Source organism: Xenopus laevis, chromosome 3S (genome assembly GCF_017654675.1).
Source record: "Xenopus laevis strain J_2021 chromosome 3S, Xenopus_laevis_v10.1, whole genome shotgun sequence".
Taxonomy (NCBI): domain Eukaryota; kingdom Metazoa; phylum Chordata; class Amphibia; order Anura; family Pipidae; genus Xenopus; species Xenopus laevis.
In genome coordinates, this window is record NC_054376.1 from 99,671,537 (window position 1) to 99,696,257 (window position 24,721).

At 38.8% G+C, this 24,721-nt stretch overlaps 1 protein-coding gene across 1 annotated transcript; it reads right to left on the minus strand.

Moving 5' to 3' along the window:
• Positions 1-95: 95 nt before the first annotated feature.
• Positions 96-23,994, minus strand: LOC121402042. The gene is made up of 2 exons (XM_041587771.1): positions 23,881-23,994; positions 96-3,442 (listed from the first exon to the last, which is right to left on the minus strand). Exon 2 carries the CDS (start codon positions 3,396-3,398, stop codon positions 96-98), a length of 3,303 nt encoding a protein of 1,100 aa, XP_041443705.1. The 5' UTR covers positions 3,399-3,442; positions 23,881-23,994.
• Positions 23,995-24,721: the final 727 nt, after the last annotated feature.

Below are 24,721 nucleotides of genomic sequence, written 5' to 3' on the forward strand. Positions count from 1 at the left end.
TCTAATTCACTTTTTGAAGTGCTTTTTCCATCCTTCCTCAAAAAGCTAATAAAATAATCATAAATATTTAGAAAATGGCTTGAATACTTGTAAAATCATTCTACTGCTGGGCCAGCCCCTGAGCAGCAATGGGGTCGCCTGTGGAAAAATGTACGGAAAGCACCAGGTTGGCGCTTTCCCTCACTCCTAAAGGAGGCACCATGAACAGAACTACCTCTTGTATTCTGAGGTGTCATCACTTTCTGTCTCCCATGTTCCTCAATTTGTTTTTCCAGGTGTTTCTGTATGGCCATTCCTAGTACTTCTACTTCCATGGATGCTCCATAAACTTCCCATGTCATTCCTTTTTCATCCCAGCTGACTTCTCGCACCGGTTCTGGGTGATCTCCTTTAGCTTTAACTTGCACCTCAGGGTAAGAAGTCTGAGGGGATTTACGTATAGGTGTCATAGGATCTGTTGCAACGGATGTCATCTCTGCTGAAAAGGACACCTGCATCTCAGCATCTTTCATCACTGGCTTCTCTACAACATGTGAACATGTTCCATTTAGAGAGCTTTGACAGGGGCTGTCAGTTTGAAAATGGAAAGATGATTCTACTGTAGGTAGAAACGGGCTAACAGCTATTGATGTACACTGTACAGTATTGTCAGTCTGAGTCCCAAAATCTCGAATTTGGCAGCTCCTATTCTCTTTAGTCTGGTCTTGATGTTTTGAGGCCAATTCTTGATGCTTCCCCTCTGCTTGGAATGTAAAAGTCCCAGGACTCTGGGAAAACACAAATGGGCTAACGGCTATGGAAACAAATTCAGATATATTATCAGTTTGCACCCCAATATCCTGGCAGGGAGGCTTTAATGCAAAAGAGTATGTTTCAGAGAGAACATTAACACTGTTAGAGTTTTCTTTCCCATCCTTTTCTGCAAAGGAGTGTGTCATAAAGTAAGAATCATTTTTTTTATTTTCACTTTGGAAAGTAAAAGAAGACTCCTCAGGTGGCACTATAGGACTTACTGCAACAGATTTATATTCCACTCGGCTATCCTGAACTGCATCGTGATTAGGGGGAATGAGCTCAAATGAACAGGTTTCTGAAAGATTATCTATATGTTGACCATCTTTTGTTCTGCCCTGGTTTCCAGCAACTTCCTGACCTGTTCTCTCTGCTAGAAAGGTAAAAGTGGGGGATTCATCTGGTGGTACAATAGGGCTTACTGCTACTGACACATATTGCACTGTAGTGTTAGCCTTTCTACTACTATCTTGATTATTTGGTGTAAGCAACTCACAATCTGGCTTGTTTTTATAACCGCTAACTGTCCATTCCTTTTGTGTTTGATCCGACTGAAATATGAAAGACGAAGATGCATCAGGTGGGATGATTGGGCTCACAGCAACTGAAATGCATTCTGCTCTGATGTCTGCCTGGATTCCCACATCCTGATTCGGAGGTGTTAGTTCAAAAGAATATGTTTTCGAAAGTAAGTCTAAACTGTCTTTTTGATAACCCATTGCTGTGTTTGATAGAATTTGCTGCATCTGAAATGTAAATGTAGACTCATCAGGTGGAACTATTGGACTTACTGCAATGGATCGACACTCAACTCTGGTCTCAGCTCCAGCACCTTGATTGGGAGGAGCTAATTCAAAAGCATAGACTTTGGAAAGATTTGACGAATCTGTCTGATCTTTGGCAGGCTGGGAGTTGTGCTCAGACTGAAATGTAAAGGATGAAGATCCATCAGTTGGAACAAATGGACTAACAGCCACTGATCTATGTTGTACTTTAGAGTGTTCTTGAGTACCCATTCCACTCTGAAAAGAGAACGATGAGCTTCCTTCCGGTGGAACAATAGGACTCACAGCCACAGATCTATAATGTACATTTGATGTTTCCTGAGTACCCATTGCACTTTGAAAAGTAAAAGATGAGCTTCCATCTGGTGGAACAAAAGGACTCACTGCCACAGATCTATACTGCACATTGGGTTTTTCTTGAGTCCCTAATCCACTTTGATAAGTGAATGATGTGCTTCCTTCTGGTGGAACAATGGGGCTCACAGCCACAGATCTATACTGTACATTTGGTTTTTCCAGATTTCCCATGCCACTTTGAAAAGTGAATGGTGAACTTCCTTCCGGAGGAACAATAGGACTTACAGCTACAGATCTATATTGTAATTTAGAGGTCTCCTGGGTGTCAATTCCCTTCTGAAAAGTAAAGGTGGAGCTTCCATCTGATGGAACAATGGGACTTACAGCCACAGATCTATATTGTATATTGGCAGCTGTTCCACTCTGAAATGAGAATGATGAGCTTCCTTCTCCTAAAACAAAAGGGCTCACAGCCACAGTTCTGTATTGTATATTTGATGATTCTGGAATTCTTGTTTCAGTTTGAAAGGTAAAAGACAGGTTACCTTCTGGAGGAACAATGGGACTTACTGCAATAGATCTGCATGTCAATTGGTCAGATATTGCATTAGTGTTTTGATTAGACTCAGTCAAGGAAGTACCCCCTTCTTTTGAGATCAGTGGTGCTTCCTCGTGAATTGTTGTTGTTTCAATGTCTTGTCTAGATGGTTTTGTTAATGCATCTTCTGAGCTTTTATCTGCAGGACTAATATTTTTACTTTCATCTGAAGAAGGATTTGGCAAGACTTCTGTTTGTTCTTTGATTGTATTGACTTTGTTTCTGTATGATGCTGACTCTGGAACATCCTTGGGTGTTTCTTTTGTGTCTGGCTCCACTTCATGTAAAGTTTGGGAAGAACAAGTAGAAGATTCCAAATCTAAATGTTTTTCAATGTTTTGTTCAGGCACCTTAGTGGCTTTGCTCTCTGTTAACAATGATTCAGATATATGTCCTTCTCCAGCTACATCATTATCTGAATTGGGCTGCTGATTAATTGTAGTGCTAAGACTGTGCTGTTTACCTTCATCCCCTTTTGGATCTATTTTGCAAACCACTGAATTGTCCTTCTGTGATGTTTCCTCTAAGGTAGTGTATGGACACTCTTGAGATCTCTTGTCCTGAAATTTACCTGTGTCCCATCTGTTTAAATCTGAATGCCCATAATCTTTATTAAATGACAATTCCCCATGTTTAGGTTCTTGAACTGGAAGGTGACTAACGGATTCCACAGAGTTTTCTCTTCGGGCTCTTAAAATGCTGTCTCCATCCAGATCAAAGCTGAAACTTCCCTCCATTAATTCATGATCACTTTGCACCCTGATGCAAAAGTTCCGCATGCTAAAATCCTCTCCACTGCATGTAGGGTCTTCTTCCTGCCAGATCCTAGAGGAGATCGGTGAGCGTTTTTCTGGGAGATTAATATTGCCATTGTCAGCTTCTGATTTAGACAGCTGTAACCTTTGTGGCTTTTTAGGACTGTCCATCTCTGATCCAGACTTTTTCCATAATATTCAAAAATCCTGACTTTCTGAAAAACAAGATATTGAAATCGTTATATAGGAATCAATTTAAACACTTCAACAAACAATTGTTAGGAATGATATTTACAATAAAGTACATTTGAACCTATTTCCCAGTGTAAGAAAAATGTCAGATTTAATTAGAACTGTGACTTCACGTTCTATTCATTACTATGTGATTTTTGGAAGTGTATTTAACAAATGGTGAGTTCTAGTTTTAACCTATTGATACATATCCTCCTAAAAATCCCATAGGAATGAATAGAACGTGGGTGAGTTTTTATTTATTAAAATCTGAACTCACATTTAGATAAATCTGTCCCTAATTGATTAATGCTGTCATCTACACATGTACCTCTAGAAACTCTTAGGGCTCTTACACACGGCCGTTCCGACCTGCGCTCCGTTTTCTAGTCATTATTTGAAATGGGCCTGTACTCACTCAGGCGCGTGTAGGCGCCGAACGCAGGTTCAGACGCAACATGCTGCATTTTTCCTGCGTTCGGCGCCTACACGCGCCTTAGTGAGTACAGGCCCATTTCAAATAATGACTTGCGTCTATTCCTGCGCTCCCCTGCGGCTGAACGCCAAAAAACGGAACGCAGGGGAGCGCAGGTCGGAACGGCCGTGTGTAAGAGCCCTTAAAGGGATACTGTCATGGGAAAACATTGTTAATCAGTTAATAGTGCTGCTCCAGCAGAATTTTGCTGAACAAACACATTTTTGTTATATTTAGTTTTGTTTGTATCTCCTTTTTTTTTTGGATAAGATAGAAATTTTAATCTGTAAGAAGAAATGTCAGACACCTACAGACAGATGGCTTCCAATTAAATTCACCAAAATGAATGCGATAGAAACTTTAGAATGCAAGCTCCAATTGGGATTGATGTATAATATCAGTAAAGTGTCACATAAATGTGTCAGCACTATAAAAGTAATAATAAATAATAGTGATCTCACCTTACTAGCCCAATCAATCAGCCAATAGAAACACTGTATCACTGTCAAATAGTCCATACTACCATTTTTTTCCTTTAACAATGGTGTGTAGGCAGACATCTAGTTCATTATAACTGATCCGGTGTCTTCAAAAACAGCCAGCATGCTAGTTCTTTCAGATACTGCTTCAGCCATTTGATTTTTTTCTCTTTGTAGTATACAACATAGTTTTTTTCCTCTATTTCTCCTGCTTTGTGCTATTTTCACATCTGTGACTAGGTGGTGTATTTATGCATACTGATCAGTGCAGAATATTTCTTAGCTAATTTTGACCACTAGAAAACAAACTTCCTTCAGGCAACATTTTTTTTTTTTTTTTAGAATAGTAAGGTGGTGTCTGGTAGGTTTAAAGGGATACTGTCATGGGAATTTTTTTTTCAAAAGGCATCATTTAATAGTGCTGCTCCAGCAGAATTATGCACTGAAATCCATTTCTCAAAAGAGGAAAAAAAAGATTTTTTTAATATTTAATTTTGAAATCTGACATAGGGCTAGACATATTGTCATAAACACAGTTTTATCCAAAGATATGTGTCCCAGGCTTTTTCATTGGTAAAAAATATAAATTTATTTAAAGTTGCATTAAAAAGTTTTGATACATACCAACCCCACACGGTCCACCTTACGCATTTCGTACCAACCGGCACTTAGTCATAGGTGTCTCCATTGACTAAGTGCTGGTGGGTACGAAACGCGTAAGGTGGACTGTGTGGGGTCAGTATGTATCAAAACTTTTTAATGCAACTTTAAATACATTTATATTTTTTACCAATGAAAAAGCCTGGGGACACATATCTTTGGATATAACTGTGTTTATGCTGATTGCCTGGGAACTGGGGCAAGTCCCTTTGGCTTGGAATACATTGAAATTAGGTGTGGATTCCCAACTAAATATTTATATATAGACATATTGTCAGTTTCCCAGCTGTCCCCAGTCATGTGACTTGTGCTCTGGTAAACTTCAGTCACTCTTTACTGCTGTATTGCAAATTATAGTGATGTCACCCCTCCCTTCCCCCCAGCATCTTAACAACAGAACAATGGGAAGGTAACCAGATAACAGCTCCCTAACACAAGATAACAGCTGCTTGGTAGATCGAAGAACAGCACTCACTAGTAAAATCCAGGTCCCACTGCGTCAGATTCAGTTACATTGAGTAGGAGAAACAACAGCCCGCCAGAAAGCAGTTTCATCCTAAAGTGCTGGCTCTTTCTGAAAGCACATGGCCATTCAAAATAACCTGATGGCTGCCTACACCCAATATTGCAACTAAAAAAATATACTTGTTGTTTCATGAATAAAATGTTATATTGTAGAGTAAACTATTTGCAGTGTAAACAGTGTAATTTAGAAATAAATACTACATCATAAAAATCATGACAGAATCACTTTTAGTTTTGTTGTCTGGCCACAGGAAATGCCAGGAGTCCAAATGTGGCATAGAGGAGAAAGAGTATACAGAAGTCAGAAGAGCCAGAGCAGAAATTGCAGTACAGCATTGTCACTCCATGAATCAAATAGGTACAATAAGGTCAGCTAAAAACAATTAGGTAAGAAGCACAAAAATACTTCTGTGATTAAACAGAGATTTTATTTTCCACAAAATTGTTACTTAGCTTTTATACTTATAAATATAACAGCGTTTATTTTGTAAAACAAAATGATATTAAGCATTTTACTTCTGTGCCAGAAAATCTTGCTCCACACAAGTGCCAATTAACTATATTGTTCCATGGAACAGATCTTGTAAAAGCAATTGTGAGTCACATAATTTGGCTGTATTCAAAAGAGATATATAAAGTATTTGTTTCCAGAATATTTGGACAGAATTCACTTGCTAATGGTCTCTGCTTGCTGAGCTCTAAATTAAAGGGGATTTTAACCCCCAAACAAAATGAATTGCTGTAAACTTACTGACACTGGTGGTTTCAGTTTTAGACAGTTTTATACTGCTTGGTAGGCTTTCAGCTCAACAGCTTTTATAAGCTGTCTATGCTCTCTATGCAATTCCTGTATTTGGTTAACCTTCAGATGCTAAATCTAAGTTTACGTAAAACCCTGGTATTAGCAGTCTAAAATGCATACAGAAAGTTGATATAAATCACAAAGTAGTAAGATTACATTAAGTTCTTGTGATGTCATTGCACTTGTTGCAAAATTCAAAGTTAAAGTCAAAGTTAAAGATGCCAGTAACCTGAGTTCAATGCCTGAATATAGGCTCTTCTTAGTATCTAACAGACTGACATTACAGTTCAAGTCCTGTTCGCCAATCTTACACCTTACACTTTTTTATTTACACTTTAATTAAAATCAAAGTTAAAGTTAAAAATGCCAGTTCAATGCCTGAGTATAGGGCCATCTTAGTAAAATGCCTCGGTGCTCCTTAAAGGGGTTGTTCACCTTTGAGATAACTTTTAGTATGACGTAGAGAGTGATGTTTGGAGACAATTTGCAATTGGTTTTTATTTTTTTTTTTATTAAAGGTTTTTGCGTTATTTAGCTTTTCATTCAGCAGCTCTTCAATTTGCATCTTAACCAATCTGGTAACTAGGGTCCAAATTACCCTAGCAATCATGCATTGATTTGAACAAGAGACTGGAATATGAATAGGAGAGGGCCTGAATAGAAGAATCAGTAATAAAAGTTAAAATAACAATACATTTGTAGCCTTACAGAGCATTCGTTTTGTAGAAGGGAGTCAGCGACGCCCATTTGAAAGCTGCAAAGAGTCAAAAGAAAAAGGCAAAAAACTATAAAACTATGTATAAAATTAATAATGAAAACCAATTGAAAAGTTGCTTAGAATTGGCCATGGCCATTCCATAACATGATAAAAGTTACCTTAAAGGTGAACCACCGCTTTAATTGCTATTTTGACTTGATCCTTCGGTTCATGACTTCCGGGCTTGACTTTGACCTTCACTGTTTGCCGCCTGCCTTGATCTTTTGCCTGGATATCACTACGCACTTTCTAAATCATTTGAATACAGCAAATTGGACTTTTTTGTATACAACTTCCTCCTTGGTCCTAACTAAGGCTGTTGGCTTTGACAAGGAAGATGCTAATCACTACCAGGGCTCGTTGTTATCTAACAGACTGACATTACAGTTCAAGTCCTGTTTGCCAATATTACACCTTATACTTTTTTATTTACACTTTAAACATCAAAAGAATGGCTTGTGATGTCATTGCACTTGGTGCGAAATTCAAAGTTAAAGTTAAAAATGCCAGTTCAATGCCTGAATATAGGTCTGTCTTAGTAAAATGCCTGGGTGTTCCTTAATTGCTATTTTGACTTGATCCTTCGGTTCCTGACTTCTGGGCTTGATTCTGACCTTCACTGTTTGCTGCCTGCCTTGATCTTTTTGCACACTTTCTAAATCCTTTGAATACAGCAATTTGGACATTCTGGATACAACTTCCTCCTTGGTCCTAACTTCAACCCCAGTAAAGGCTGTTATGCCTTGACAAGGTAGATGCTAATCACTACCAGGGCTCGTTGTTATCTAACAGACTGACATTACAGTTCAAGCCCTGTTTTCTAATATTACACCTTACACTTTTTTATTTACACTTTAATTTAACATCAAAAGAATGGGTATAGTGTTATTTAGGTGTTAAGTGGTAGAAACTTAACCTAGCAGTAATTGGTCCATGGAAAGCTTTGAAAGTGGATTATTGTATGGTGCTGCATTAACAAATCATTCTCTTCAACTTGCCATATTTCAGGCCATATTTCAGGCTGCTGAAAAGTGCACATGATCACCTTGGATTCCAATCAGTTGAATTGGAAACCATAGGATTGCTTTCCGACGTATAAACACCCACTAGAGCATTTTCAGGCTAAAGCATGCTCACAACTTAAAGGTAAAGAGGGTGTGTTTCAATGGCCAATGTTTTATAATTGAGCGGCAATCAAAATGGTAATCTTGGCCTGTCACTGCTTCCCATGGGAATGTTATATTGGTACCTAAAGCACAAATAAAGATGGCAAATGGACCCATGCTCAGAAATGCTTCAGGTTTTTCAAACGCAGCATTTCTAATAGTTTACTAAGTGAAGTGGTGACAGACAGAGAGGTTTGTTTTGGCTATTTTGAACATGATACAACCGTCCATGTAGTGTAGTGTGAATTGCTTCCCTACTTTGCTAAAGAATGTATATTAGTTCAGGCTATATATCTATTACATAGGTCATGAGATCTAAAAATTCCAAAAGTGTCTATAGTTTTCTGATGCCAAATAATCCTATTCCAGTCTATAAAAAACACACTGATATCCATTGACTATAAGTTCAATCTCAATGAAAAAAAACATAATAAAAGCAGAATCAAATAAACACAAAAAAAACACATTGAAAGCAGAATCCATGAATGAGTGAATGATTTTGTTCCAACGAGCAGAAATAAGCCATTTTGGAGGCCATAAGGAAATACTTTACAATGGAAATTAACATAAAAAAAACCTCCTCCACAAATGTAATTTCGTTCTCAAGGCTGTTTCTATAGTAACAATTTCATAGACACTTGCAGAACTGTGATGTTCGCTAAACAGCAAGTATTGAGGTCTGCGATGAGACAATGCAGTGATGCTGCTCTCTCTTGTCACAGGCTCTCTAGTCAACCTCTCACCTCCTGCCTCTCCTGTAATTGTACCATAACAAATTTATTACATGGCAGATTAATTTTGACAATTATTTGAATCTGTATTTTAAGCATTGGGCATTTCTATCAACCAAGGATGAAACTTCTAAAGCAGGGATCCCCAACCACGGGGACGAGGACCAGTGGCGGGTCTTGGGCTGTGCCGAACTGGGCCACCTCTAGTCCCAGCTGCAGTCTATAATAGCTGCAAAAAAAATGAATTACCTGCAATCCCAGCTCACCGACGCACCATTGCCATGACAACAGCTGTGCTAAGCCCAGGAAGCTTTCGTGATAAGGACCAAAATACAGTCCTCATAAAAATTGTCTTGCTTGAAACTGGTCCGTGGTTCAAAAAAGGTTGGGGATCGCTGCTCTAAAGCACTTGTAAGCAAACTGTGCCAACTCTTCCGTTTCTAAACTACAATTGATATTAACTTACCTAGGGTTGTAGTGATTGTCACATCATCAGTTTCATGGATACAACAATAGTTATTGTACCATGTGAGTAAATGAAATGTCATATCTAGTGGTTTACTGACATGGATGATTTTTAAGGGTGGGATTAAGAAATTTGTCATAATTGGGAGCATGAGGTTACGAGGAAAACAAAGAGGCCCATTTACTAAGGGTCGAAGGGAATTTTCGATTCAAAAACTTCGAATGTCAAAGTAATTTTTGGGTACTTCGACCATCGAATAGGCCGAATTTCAATTCGAATTGAAAAAACTTCACAAATTCAACCATTCGTAAATTGCAGTACTGTCTCCTTAAAAAACTTCGACTTCGACACTTCGCCACCTTAAACCTGCCGAATTGCTGTTTAGCCTATGAGGGAACCTCTTATAACTTATATGAGCCGTTGGCTAATTTTTGAGAAGTCGAGGTTTTTTTTGTAACATCGTACGATCTTACGATTAAATCAATTCAAAGGATTTTAATCTTAAGGAAAAAACCTTCGACTTCGACTATCGTACTACACCTATTTGATGGTCGAATTTCAAAGTTTTTTCACCTCGAAATTCGACCCTTGATAAATCTGCCCCAAAGAGTTGGGGCCCACACCATAGATATTATTCCTGTGGCCAGTTGTCATGTAAGTTGAAATCATGTATTTAGTGACTATAAAGCAACCGGGAACACAAAGGTCACAAAGTATATATATGAAAGCACAGATCCAGATTCTATTCCAAGTTCTCTCACTTTTGTTCTGGGGTAAATCTAGGCAGGCAGTAACTGTTTCTGTTTCATTGATGTCCTACATATCAGATCACTAAACATAACATATCTAAGGCGGTGACAGAAACAGCTGCTACCCTACAGTATATCATTTCCTAAACAACACAAGGCTTCCTTTTAGGTAAATGTATTCAGTGATTTCAATCTAGAACATCTGAAACAATATTTAATAACTTAATTTCACAACTAAGTAGTCTGGTTACTAAAAAGAAAAATAACAAAAAATGTACCCTTTAAAAATGATCAATATTAAAGTATTCTGACGTTTATTAAAGTATAATTTCTACCACTTGTTTGCAAAACCCAACCAAGATTGTTCACTCACGCCACAAAAGCCCATGTTTTTTGATATTTCACTAGAGATATTAATGAAAAAAAAATGAAAAGTCTACTAAACATGTCGTACAGTTCCGTTAAGGCTATCAAACAGTTAAGGAAACAGAGAAATGTACATGCACCCTGCAATTAAAACAATACATGTAATTCCAGATGTTACAAGCACAGCTGAGAGAAATGGTGTCACAGATATCTGTCTGGTGCAAATTGCTCTTTCCATTTTAATTTTTGCTGCATTGAATGTTCTTTAAAGGGACAATATAAACCAAATTATATTTAAAAAAAATGATGTGCTGTATATGCTTGCACTGGGAAATATGCCTTACCTGCACCCTAAAGTTAAGTGGAGCAAGTTCTAAAAAAGGCTAAATGTGGCTAAGTGTGTTAAAGGGAGCAGTTTTAACAAATGAAGATGAGGTACAATAAAGCCTATATAAGGGTCACCAGGGTGTCCCCCTTTTAGCAGGACATCACAATCTGCACATCTGAAATGGTACAGAGATTGCAGAGGCAGAAGATGAGGAGCATGCTTTGTTGTAACTGGGTGCCACTTGTGTGAACTGGGATTGGGACCTGAAATTTTTATTTAGCCTACTATGTTGGGAGAACTGTGACTGAATAAAGGACATTTAGAGAAAGGATGGTTGCCAATCAATATTCTATGTGTTCTGTATCATATAATGACCTCTTTTACACTGATTGAAGCCTAGTAAAAACATACCAATTACAGTCAATGATTAAATGTTGCTGGGAAATGTCCCATCTTGACTTACTGTATCATACGAAAATACATCAACTGCATGTAAATTATAATCTGATATACATTATCATTCCACAATGAACCGAAATCTTCTCATATAACTACATAAAAAGTATATGCTACAGTGCATATGGAATAGTCAATAGACTGGAGCACTATAAAATGGTATCCAAGGATCACATATTATCCAGGAAAAGGTAAGATGATGCTCTGAATACTTGTTCCTTTAAATTTGAACCAAAATATGTCTCGGTGGTCATTTAGGGGCAGATTTATCAAAGGTCGAATTTCGAATTAAAAAATACTTTGAAATTCGACCAACAAATTGAAATACTTTGACTTCGAATATCGAAGTCGAAGTAGTTTTCACAGAGTTTTCACCAAGACTTAGAAAATGGTTGTAGAAGGTCCCTATAGGCTAACATAGCACTTCGGCAGGTTTAATTTGGCGAAGTATTGAACTCAAAGTTTTTTTAAAGAGACAGTACTTCGAAAGCTGTTGAATAAAAAGCTAAATAATTAAAAAACCATAAATAATAAAAAAAGGAAACCAGTTTCAAATTGTCTCAGAATAATATCACTCTGTACATCATACTGAAAGTTAATTAAAGGGTGGTGGCACAAGCTACGATTCAGGGAAGATTAGTCATCCAAAGACAAATCTCCTCTTCTTTGAGTGACTAATCTCCGCGAAATGCCTTCCTGCCAGCTAGAATGTGAGGAAACTTCGGGCGACTTCGGAAAGCCGAAATGATCGGAGTGCCATCCCGCCGGCGATTTACATTCTATCAGGTGGGAAAGCATTTCGGGGGAAATAAATCACCCGAAGAAGAGGAGGTTTGTTGCTGGGCGACTAATCTCCCTGGAGTAGCCACGTCTGCCACCAGCCTAAAGGTGAACAACCCCTTTAAGTATATGCGAGTTTGGTAAGATTTATTAAATTAATATGGATTGGGGGCCTAATGACTGCAGTGTGCAATATCACATGAAACACAATAATATAACCAGGTAGGAGATCTGGGAGATGATGAGCTGGCATCTCAATACAGAGCTCTGGTGGTTGTAGCTTGTAGCCATGAAAACCTGTCACCAAGCTGCATGAAATTCTTTGTTGTTCTGAAATGGTACATTAAGGGGCAGATTTATCAAGGGTGAATTCGAGGGAATTTTCCAAGTAAAAAAATTTGAAATTTGAAGTAATTTTTTGGATACATCCACCATCGAATAGGATACCATGACTTTGATTCGAAGTAAAATAGTTTGAATATTTGACCATTCGATAATCGAAGTACTGTCTCTTTAAAAAAACTTCGACTTCAATACTTCGCAAAATTAAACCTGCCGAAGTGCTATGTTAGCCTATGGGGACCTTCTAGAGCAGTTTTCTAAGTTCTTTGAAGTTGAAGAAAAATTGTTCGATCGATCGCTGAAATCCTTCGAATCGTTCGACCACAAATGGCCACATTCGATGAAAAAAAAGTCGATATTCGAAGTCGAAGTAATTCAATTTGATGGTCGAATTTAGAAGTATTTTCAACTTCGAAATTCGACCCTTGATAAATCTGCCCCTAAGCGTGTGTCCAAATGACATACACAGCTTTAGAATATAACAATAAATGCCTGAAATTCTGGAAATTAAAAACCTGCTAATAGCTTAACTACCATCCCAGTAGTAAGTATTGTTCTTGCTAAAGTTGTGTATTTTTTTTTTTTTTAAAGAAAACAAACACATTTTTGTAGAGTAAAAACCATTTTCAGCACTAATACATAGACCATGGAACATGCATCTGCACAATCCCTCAACAGAAAAAAGATGTTATATTTGTTTGTGTATATACTTTTCTCAGTTAAAAAAAGTGAGTGTCCCTTTAAAAAATTTATCGAACTGCGAACTCTCTACTAGTTGCTTGTTGTAACAGTCACACAAGCCCTGTGGGTGTTGTTGTCATCATCATGTGACCATTACAAACAGTAGGTATAATACCATTGAGCAGGGCCGGACTGGACCAGCGGGACACTGGGAAAAAACTGGGGGGGAAAGGGAGGCGGTGATATCACTCCAACTTGCAGTACAGCAGTAAAGAGTAATTGAAGTTTTTCAGAGCACAAGTCACATGTTTTGGGGCAGCTGGGAAATTGACAAAATGTCTAGCCCCATGTCAGATTTCAAAATTGAATATAAAAAAATCTGTTGCTCTTTTGAGAAATGGATTACAGTGCAGCATTCTGCTGGAGCAGCACTATTAACTGATTCATTTTGAAATTTTTTTTTTCCCATGACAGTATCCCTTTAAGAACCCCCCCCCGATAAAACTCTAATCTTAAACTTTTTTTTTATCTTGTTTAGTAGTGATTTCAAAAACATCTAAAACCACTAAAATCTGACCTTTATTAAATAAGCCTCCACAAGAATCAAGAGCTTAGTTGATCTATTTCAAGAATCATTTCACCTTTGCAAAATGAATTTTATTTCTGCAAATGACAGTTACATTAATGATGCTCCTCATTTAAGTGAATAAATGTAGAGTTTCAGATAATTAACCCATACTCACAACTTCGTGCTTTTGAGAAGATGCATATATTTGTTTGGATGATAGAAAACAAAAATGAGTTCAGTTGATGGCATGAGATCATCAACCAAAAGAAAGACAACCCTTGCTGATGTTTCTGCAGGTGCTGCTACTGTTAGGCAATGAAAAGCACAGGCAGCGAAACAATGTCGGACTGGGACATCAGGGGCCCATCCAAAAACCGTAGACCAGGGACCCATAGTCAGTACTATTATTCTTCCTTTCCTCACTCAACCTCTATTCTCCTAGTCTCTTTTCTTTACATAGTATATTCTGTTATTTAGCCTCTGTGTTCTCATAGAAATAGGGAATGGACAGTGGCGGAACTACCGTGGGAGCAGGGGTGCGATTGGGCCAGGGTCCGCACCCCCTCAGGGCCCCCGGCAGCTAACGCACTGCCGATTTCCAGCCACAGCGTTTTCGCAGCAAATAATCTTTTGCGGAGGGGGGCCCGGCTGTACATGTTGCACCAGGGCCTGCCCCCCTCCAGTTACGTTACTGGGAATGGAATTGAAATAGACCAAATGTTTAGCAGAATGATGGTCCGCTGACACCTGGACCCACCAAGAGTTTTCCTGGTATCCCCGTGGGCCAGTCTGACCCTGCAGCGAAAACAATGGATAATCTGTATGTCGCAAATCCATTTGCAGTAATATTACAAAGAAAACACACCAAAACACTACACCAGCATCTTATATAAAATGGCAATCTTTGTTATCTATAGTCTGTCAATAAACTCACACCCTATTGCCAGGAGACTTTTCACTCTGGTGAATGGTCGTTACTCCGCAAATTCACTAAGATGCAAATTTTTACCTCTATCGCCAGAGTTTACTTTGCCACCTCAGTCCAGGCGAACTGAAAAAACAAAGCTAGATCTTCCTCAATCTTATGATCGTGACCTCACATCCTGTGTGCCTAAAATGCATTAAAGTTGTATAAAACGCTGCAACTTTGAACTATTGAAGAATTTTTTTCCCAGACATTTGAGGGACATGCCACATTTGTTTTAGGGTGGGCTTATGTGTAGGACTGTAGAGGATCTCTTCTGTCTTTATTATGGTTCCTTGGACATTTGCATTAAAAAGTGGTCACTTCAAGCATTTGCACCAACATTACTAATAAAGACGTCCATACGGTTTTCAGGTACCCGCCTTATTTAAATTGAACTAAGCGTAGGAAAGCTAGGCAGAAATGAAAGCTAGTGAAAATTTGCTATGGAATGCTTGCCCAGCCGAAGTAGCACCAGCAAAAATCCGCCAGCATTCAGCTGCCGAGATGCAACTTTGCATATTAGCGAATTAGTGTACTGGTAACGAATTTGCACCTGGCAAAGTGGCACAGAGTGTGGTGAAGCGGTTGCTGGAAAATTCACCCTTTAGTTAATTTGCCCCCCTTGTCTTCTTGAGACAGCCTTACAGACAACCACAAAGGGTTTCTTAAACACACATATACACTAACCCAGGGATCCCCATCCTTTTGAACCCGTGAGCAACATTCAGAAGTAAAAGGAGTTCTGGAGCAACACAAGCATGAAAAATGATCCTGGGGTGCCAAATAAGGGCTGTGATAGGACATTTAATAGCCCCTATGTGGATTGTCAACCTACATTGAGGCTCTGTATAGCTGTACACCTGGTTTTTACTACCTGGTTTTAAGTAAAACTTGCCTCCAAGCCTAGAATTCAAAAATAATCACCTGTTTTTAGGCCACTGGGAGCAACATCCAAGGGGTTGGAGAGCAACATGTTGCTCGCGAGCTACTGGTTGGGGACCACTGCACTAACCCATCTTCCTCAACACCAGAGACTATTAGTCTGAATATTAAGGAGAATGCCACAGATGAGCTATGAGGGTAGCAGTTTGGATGCATGTATTCATGCAAATATGGGATGATTTTTGTGTTTTGTCCACCAATTAAGTTATGCCTTAAAGGTTTACTGTATATTTAATGGGAAATGTGTGTCTTATTGCATTGTCTTATAAATAATTCAGTCAGCTTCATGTTACCAGTGGTTACACCTTTGTTTAGTGCTGCATGAATTTTAAAGCATTCCTTTTAGAGGTATTTGCTGGTTATCCTACCACAAACCTCATGTTGAATTTCCCTATTCATTCTTTAAAGGCTCTCTAGTCGTGATTTAATTATCTCAATATATATAGCCTTCTGTTATTCACACCTTCCAGATTTCACAAGAACAGTGTGTGGTACTGACAAGTTCAATCTGATTCCTGTATGGGTTTTTAAATGGTCCTTTCTATCTTTCCTTTCTATCCAAGTTGTATTCCAGAATGACTGCAAATCTGTCATGCTCCTGATTTAAACCTGTCCCATAATTCCCTCTTTTATCTTCCACCCTTGTTCCATTTGCGTCAGATTTTCCATCTAAGCCTATTTAGTGGGTTGCTGTGTGGTCTGAAAGAATGGAAAAAACACAAATGGCTCTATAATTGTACAAATTCAAAAAAACAAATGCAACTAACCTCCATCTCTACCTTGTGTTAGAAATGATCACATTCTATTGTCTGTGAGCAACACTCTGGGGCCGATTCACTAACTTCGAGTGAAGGATTCGAAGTTAAAAAACTTTGAATTTCGAAGTTTTTTTCGGGCTACTTCGACCATCGAATGGGCTACTTCGACCTTCGACTACGACTTCGAATCGAAGGATTTGAAGTAAAAATCGTTCGACTATTCGACCATTCTCTTTAAAAAAACTTCGACCCCCTAGTTCGGCATCTAAAAGCTACCGAAGTCAATGTTAGCCTACGGGGAAGGTCCCCATAGGCTTGGCTAGCTTTTTTTGATCGAAGGATATTCCTTTGATCGTTGGATTAAAATCCTTCGAAACGTTCGTTTCGAAGGATTTTATCGTTTGATCGAAGGAATAATCCTTCGATCGTTCGATCGTACTATCTGCCCTAAATCCTTCGAACTTCGATATTCGAAGTTGAAGGATTTTAGTTCCTAGTCGAATATCGAGGGTTAATTAACCCTCGATATTCGACCCTTTTGTGAATCGGCACCTCTGTCTCTTGCCACTATTTGCCACGAAAAGCTATCATATGTGATCCCTCTTCTCTGTTAAACATTTTATAGGGCTAACAACAGTTTACTCCAGGCCTAGTAATCCAGAGCAGATTCTGGTACTTATAGAATACTTCCCAACATTTCGGAAATAAAAAGAGGGAAAAAAAGTTGCAGCGAGCAGTGCACGCCCATTTTTGTGACCACACCCCATAATTACCACGTTCACTTTACAAAATTTGGCAGGTTATGAAAGTTTGAACATGTTTTTTTCAGTTATTACAGTTTTGCTAACGGAGGTGAATTGCCCTTTAAGCTGTGAGTCTAACTTCTCCCAAGGCACCTGTTATCTTATATTGTTACAATTACTTATTTGCTTATCTCAAACTTGTTACAAAAGTATCATATCTGCAGCTGTGGCTGTTCTGGGCTCTCTGCCAAAAGCCAATTAAGTTAGAAAAATTGTTTCTTTTTCTGTCTGTTCAGTGCAGAGAAAATCGGACTTTCCAGTACAAATGAGGTTCTGCGGGTTGAGCTGTCAAAAGAGGCACTGTCCCTCTAATAACGGGACAGTTGGGAGGTGTGCTTATAGGGGTCAGCAACCTTTATTATCAAAAGAGCCATTTTGCCCCCTCTTTGACTAAAGAAAAATAGTCTGGAGATGCAAAAACATAACACAGCTTATTAACTTTTAAAAGTTTTAACCTTTTTTAATTTTAACTGTTACAATAACAGAACACAACAAACAGAAGTGCAGTGTGTAGGCAGGGTCGGACTGGCCCGACGGGACATCCGGAACAAACCTGGTGGGCCCCCGACCCTCATGGGCCCCTGCCGGGCCAGACCCCTTCTCCCGATATTGGGATTCGGAAAAAAAATTGTCGCTCCACCTGCGCATTTGAGCTGAGCGACGCAGTACTTGCATGTGCGTGGCGCCAAGCCATGCAGGCACATAGGGGGGCCCCTGACAGCAGTCCCGGTGGGCCCCAGGCCCCCAGTCTGACCCTGCATGTAACCCTACTTTGAAATAAATTAAATGCTAGTGTTCTCATCTGTTTAATGTGACTTCTGTTTCTGAAGCTCAATGCTGATCTTCCCTCTTTTGAATGTGTGACCGCGGTAAGGACCATGATGAATAATCTTGCTGCGGCTCGGTCTTGCCTGTCACTCCTGGGACATCTATACAGCTCTCGCACTTGCTGGCAGCTTCTGTTAGCTTAACGCGGTCGCACACTCAAGAAGCCGCCAGCAGGTGCGAGGGCTGTATAGAATACGTGTCAGGCAAATCGCAAGACCGAGCCACAGCAAGCAGGATGAAGAGCCACATGAGGCTCCGGAGCTGCGGGTTGCCTACCCCTGTTATAGTGCAATGCAAGCATTGGTTGGCTAGTTAAATGTGGCTGCAAATAATAAGGTTATACCACCTTGGGATGTTACTGGGTTTAAAATACAGTCATGCTTATAGTAATGTTAGAATTTAAAGGTATGTTGTCCATAATAGCTTCCATAGCAGTTAGCCTGTAGAAAACATGACATTCACATTAATAATTTGATCAAATTGCAGTATGTATTTCATGCTTTAATGGCAGTGCTTCCTTTATTTTGGCAGTACAGGTATGAGATGCCTTATCCAGAAACTTGTTATCTGAAAAGCTACAAATTGCATCTCCCATAGACTCCATGTGAAGTAAATAATATAAATTACATTATAAATGTTTTCCTTTTTCTCTGTAATAATAAAATAGTACTTTGCACTTGATGATAACTAAGATGCATAAACCGGTGGCAAATTAATCCTTTTGGGTGTATTTAATGTTACATTTTTTTAGCAGACTTAAGGTATGGATATCCAAATGACAGAAAGATCCCTTATATGCAAAATATCAGATTCCAAGCATTCTGGATAATAGATCCTATACCTGTGCTATATCTTTATTAGGTTTTAGAGGTTTTAAAATCCAGTACTGGAAAGTGCCTATTTTGGCAACAGGTAATTGGATACAGTCATCCTTTAAATACCCCATTTACAAGTATTTGAGTTTATCTATACACATCTAATTATTGCTGTTCAGTAGTCTGTTACTAGTTTTCATTGTGGATTTTTAAACTACAGTGGAATGGCTCTTCTGCCTAAAGGAGAAGGAAAGGTTAAAACTAAGTAAGCCTTATCAGAAAGGTCCACCTAAATATACCAGTAAACCCTCAAAGTAGTGCTGCTCTGAGTCCTCTGTCAAAAGAAACACAGCATTTCTTTCCTTCTATTGTGTACACATGGGCTTCTGTATCAGACTTCCTGCCTTCATCTTAAACCTCCTTGCCCCGGGCATGTGAGCATGCAGTTTGCTCCTCTTTCCCCACCCCCTCCCTTCTCTGCTGTAATCTGAGCCCAGAGCTATCAGTGAGCAGGGAGAGACTCAGGCAGGAAGTGATGTCACACCAAGCTAATACTGCAGCTGCTATCCTAAACAATCAGAGAGCTTCTAGAGCGTTTTACTCAGGTATGGTTAAACATTCTACAGAATAAATATAGCATTCTAGCTTGCACTATTGCAGCTAATCTATTGGCAATCTATTGGTGTTAGAGAAAGTAAGCATAACCACCGGGTACTGTCACCAAAGTGACTATAACTGTTAACAAATTAATATTAATAATATTTTGTATACTACCCTAAGATACGTCATGCATGGGATATCAGGGCCGCCATCAGGGGGGCACAGGGGGTACTTTCTTTACCAAGCCTGGGCCTTAAGGGGCCCGGCTGTCCTGCACTTTTCCAAAGAGCTGGGATCCCCTTGAAAGCCTGAAGTAGTAGCGCCTCTTCCGAAGTCCCGAACCAATGAAAAGCTGAACAGCCGAAGTCCCGAAGCTGTTGAAAAGACCCAAAGCCACGAAAATAGCCGAGTGGAAGTCCTGAAGCGGCAAAAAGACCCGAAGCCACAAAAATAGATGAAGTTGAAGTCTTGAAGCGGCGAAAAGACCCGAAATCACAAAAATAGCTGAAGTTGAAGTCCTGAAGCCACAAGTTCAATTCTACTGAACAGCAATATGTGTTTTTTTATTTAAACCCCTGGCCACCAATGTATTATTTTAATACTCTATAGGCCCCTGTCACCAATGTTTTTTTTTTAAACTTGTAGGGGGCCCTGACCACCAATGTTTTTGTAAAAACTTTTCTGGGGGCACTGGCACAATTTTTTATTTATAGGGGGCCCTGATAACCAATATTTTTTTTAAGTTATAGGGGGGTGCCACAAATGATTTTTTTTAACTTGTAGGGAGACCCCAACCACCACTGCTTTTTTAAAAAAACTTTTATGGGGTTTTTAGCGCTGGTGTGGACTTTCTACTGTGGTATGGGATGGGCAGGATCTGGGTGGGCCTTTTAAATGGGATCTGGGGTGGGCGGGGACCAGGGGGCCCAGAAAATGTTGCTGTATGGGGCCCCGTGATTTCTGATGGCGGCCCTGTGGGACATATATAAACTTATTTAAAATTATCATTATACTTATACATATCCTTAAGGAAAAAGCTCTAAAAATATAGCTTATTGTTTGAATTACTTCTTTCTTACCCCATAATATATTTTTAAGCCTTGCCTAGAGAAATATAATAGTAACTAACATGGACATCTTTGAACAAGTAATCAAAGCAATTTAAGGCTGTTTTATTGGGTTGCTGGTCCTCAGCACTGCTTATAACCTATTGCATGCACAGACCATTAATACTGTTTAGTTTTTTCTACTTACTATACACGTATGCTGAATTGTTGCTTGGTTCCACTTACCCACCCCAAAGGGGTGACGCTTTCATGGGATCAAGTATTAAAACCACAGGAAAGCAGTAATGCAGCTACAATCCATGAGTTATTGAATAAATATAAACACACATGTAAACAAGCATTCATTTATGTAAACGATTCACAGGAAGACATTTATACAATGGCACAGGAGGTGTATAACGTAGTTTTAGATCCCCTTCCTAAATGGCCGTCACTTATCAATGAATACCTTCAGAAGAATTGACTATATTTTCTGCCTAAAGGCAAATCTCAATTTCCATGGAAACCCGTGAAACATTTTAGTCAGACATTTCCTGTGCATTTTCAGCCTTTTGTGTTTCTGCAATCCTGGGGTTATATAATGAAACTCCAATCACATTGACATAAAATGCTGCCAGGTGCAGGCTCCCTGCTTCCAGAACATAATGGCAAGAGCACATGGGCAATGGATTACAAGGATTCCTAGACATGAGTCTAGGAAAGAGGGACATCACACCTGTACTCTGTACAGTACCACCTGCTGCATCTGCCTACACTACGGGAAAAAAAACAGCATCACTTGTGCTACTCTCTATATCAAAATTCCATTCAGCTAGCTCATGTTCATGAATTGTTTTCTTCTTCCCCCCATTCAACTGAAATAAAAAAAAATTGATCAAATATAAATGGATGAAAATGTTCTTTCAAATTAGGTTTTTCTCTTTAAAAATGACATTATTGCTTCATGTAGTTTGCCCAAAACCTTGGGATTCCATGTGTTCTAAGCAAGGAAAAACTCTTTAAAAAAAAATAAAATTCAAACCCAATGTGCCATCTGTATTCAATAGTCTTTTACAACAGTACTTTCAGCCTTACCTACTAAGCAGGAGGCTACGTCAAACATGTTCATATTGACAAGTAAATTAATGGATATTTTATTTTGTTCATCACACAAAGAAGAAATAATAATTGTTAGTATACTGTACAAGGTAACTGGAGCAGGCGCAGCTTACAAATGATCTGACGAGGAGATGAGGTAAGGGGGAAAAAAACACAAAGCCAAAATACTGAAGGCAAAGAGTGGGAGTGAGATAAGAGGACCATTCGTCTCCTTGGAAACACACACACAGAGCTGTATGAAAGTGCTAAGAAATGGAATCCCCTCTGTTAAAATACAAATCCATAGATCTGCCAATACATCAACCATAACAGTTGATGGCTTCACAACCCCACGCTTACACATCGACATGCACTCTAGGAATAGTTCTTTGCATGGCCGTAACAAAAACACGTGAGGCTAATTTATAAACACTGGGCAAATTTGCCCTTGGGCAGTAACCCATAGCAACCAATCAGTGATAGCTTTTTTTAGCCAGCTGCAGGTTGAACATTTTAAAGCAATCATCTGATTGGTTGCCATGGGTTACTGCCCAGGTGCAAATTTGCCCAGTGTTTATAAATAACCCCCGTGTTGGCTGTCTGGATATTGAAAGGGGCATGTACCAGATAAAAGATTTTTCAGACTCCTATCTGTTCTTCAAAGAGCTGGACAATAAAATAATATAGAAAACAAGCCCAATGTTTGGCATAGTAGCTTAACAAAAAACAATGGTAATGCAACAAGTGCTATGCTGGAAACAGAAGATGTCCTTTATGGAGTAATTGGCATCAAATGCTAACTTCTTTATATTAGCATGGAAATGTTGCCTGAAGTATTCAAAGTAACAAGAGTGTGTTTGATGGAGTTTATATATATATATATATATATATATATATATATATATATATATATATATATATATATATATATATATATATATATATATATATATATATATAGGGCTGTCCCTTTCTTCTTGCATTCTAAGAAAGGGTTAAAGGGGTTGTTCACCTTCCAAATACCTTTTTCAGTTGAGTCATTTTTAGATTGTTCACCATAAACAAAGACTTTTTTTCAATTGCTTTCCATCTTTTATATTTTACCATTTTCCCAAAATGTATGTTTAAAGTTTAATGTTGGTGTCTCCAGTGTTTCAGTCTTCAGTGATCCAGGAGCATCTGAACTGTTACAATTTGCTACATTTATTTGATACAATTAGTTGATACATTTCTCAGCAGCATCTGTGGAATAGTAGCAACTATTGTATCAATTCTAACAGCTGCCTTTAATGAAACTCAGAGATCAAGTAAATGTATCAATTTAGAACAGTTAAAGAGTCGGCGACCCCTCCTCCCAGAGCTGAAAAATGAAACTTTACACTTTAGTATTAGAAAAACGGTCACAAATAGAAAATAGAAAGTAATAGGAAAAAGTCTTTATTTCTAGTGACCTATCTGAAACCAACTGAAATGAGAAAATTGTATGAAGGTGAACAACCCCTTTAATATCTTATTAACTCGTTGTCATTGCTTAAGGGCACTTGTTTGCCTGCTATGTGACACTGCTTTCTATGATTACTTCAGGGAATTGGCGGTGCCATTATTACCTCTTTATCTCAATCTCTCTTGATAGTTTGCGAGGATTCAAATCTCACTCTCTGTGTCAAATCTTATAGAAAAGACTTGGAATATTGTTTTTTTCTAGGTCAACAGAAAACAAGAGAAAACATGTTTCTTCTAATTATTCATCATTATCTATATGGAGCTGACATATTCAGCAGAACTTTAGAGAGATAATGCATCATTCATATCAGTCCCTGCACAAAGAAAGCTTACAGTCTAATGTTCCCAACACATATGCACATGTGATCAGTTTTCAGTGTAATCTACAGAAATGAGTAGGTATAGGTGACTGTGCATTTGAATTCATAGTGAAGCAGAGGACTATATACACTGCTATCACTATTTCACCATGTGCCACCACTCACAGGTGTCATCACCAGCCGATATTGACAAAAATATGATTTTTTTAGACACCAGAAACCTAAAGACCAACAAAAGCAAGCTAAAGAAAATAAATACGTTTGTTTCTATTGCTCCCAGGACTGAGATCTGTGTTTAGATGGATACCATGGTGCCACAGCATGCCAATAGCTAAGAGGGAATGTAGTCAGGAGGTGACACAGGGAAGCAGATCACACAGAGCTCAGGTGTAATAGGAATAATGCAATTACCTGGTTGAGTCACAGCACAAGCTCTTCTTTCTGCAGATCCCTCTGCTCACTGGCACTTCTTTAACAGAGCTACTCTTAGCTGCGTGTTGCAGTCATGCCTGCCAGTGGGAGCATGCGTGTGGGAGGGGGAAGAGAGAGACAGAGAGAGAAAAGAGAGAGAAAAACACAAGTGAATGTTTTTCTGCCTTTGCATTATCACCCATCATACAAGCAATTAGCAAAACAAGGAACAAATGCAGGTTGGTTACACAACCAGAAAGCTCAAGGGATAAAGAGAAAAGGCAGCAAAGTCTTACTGAATTAGAACTTAATTATAAATCCAATCCCAATGCACTTACTGTAGCTGAAATACAGTATGCCAATAATTAGGGCACTTGAAATCCAGTCATTTGAAGGAACCTTTGAGCTGGTCTCCTCCCCCTAAATACATTAACACGTACAAAGTCATTAAGAAGCAATCTCATAACATAGAGGGACACTTACAAATGCAGAAAGTGATACAAACATTTGTTTAAGTACAAAAAGGCAACATCAGGACATCAGCATTGTCATGGACTACAGTGACACTGGACACAGTTGTAAGGAGCACTGCATTCACCCCCCCACTATTGTTTGATTGACATTAATCTTGTGATATGCGGGCTGGGCAGATTGCTAGTTAGCTATGAAATGCCATAGAGCCTGCAGTGGCAAAATACATAAGGCAAATAGTCACTTAATTCACTAAAATATCAATAAATGCAACACATAGTATATTTAACATTTACTTTCTGACATGTACATATCACTGTTATTTTAATGTTGTAGAATACTAGGGATGTCGCGGACTGTTCGCCCGCGA

What these genes read in the sequence shown, in the direction of transcription:
- LOC121402042 (XM_041587771.1), bottom strand. Translation starts at nt 3,398, where the DNA reads ATGGACAGTCCTAAAAAGCCACAAAGGTTACAGCTGTCTAAATCAGAA.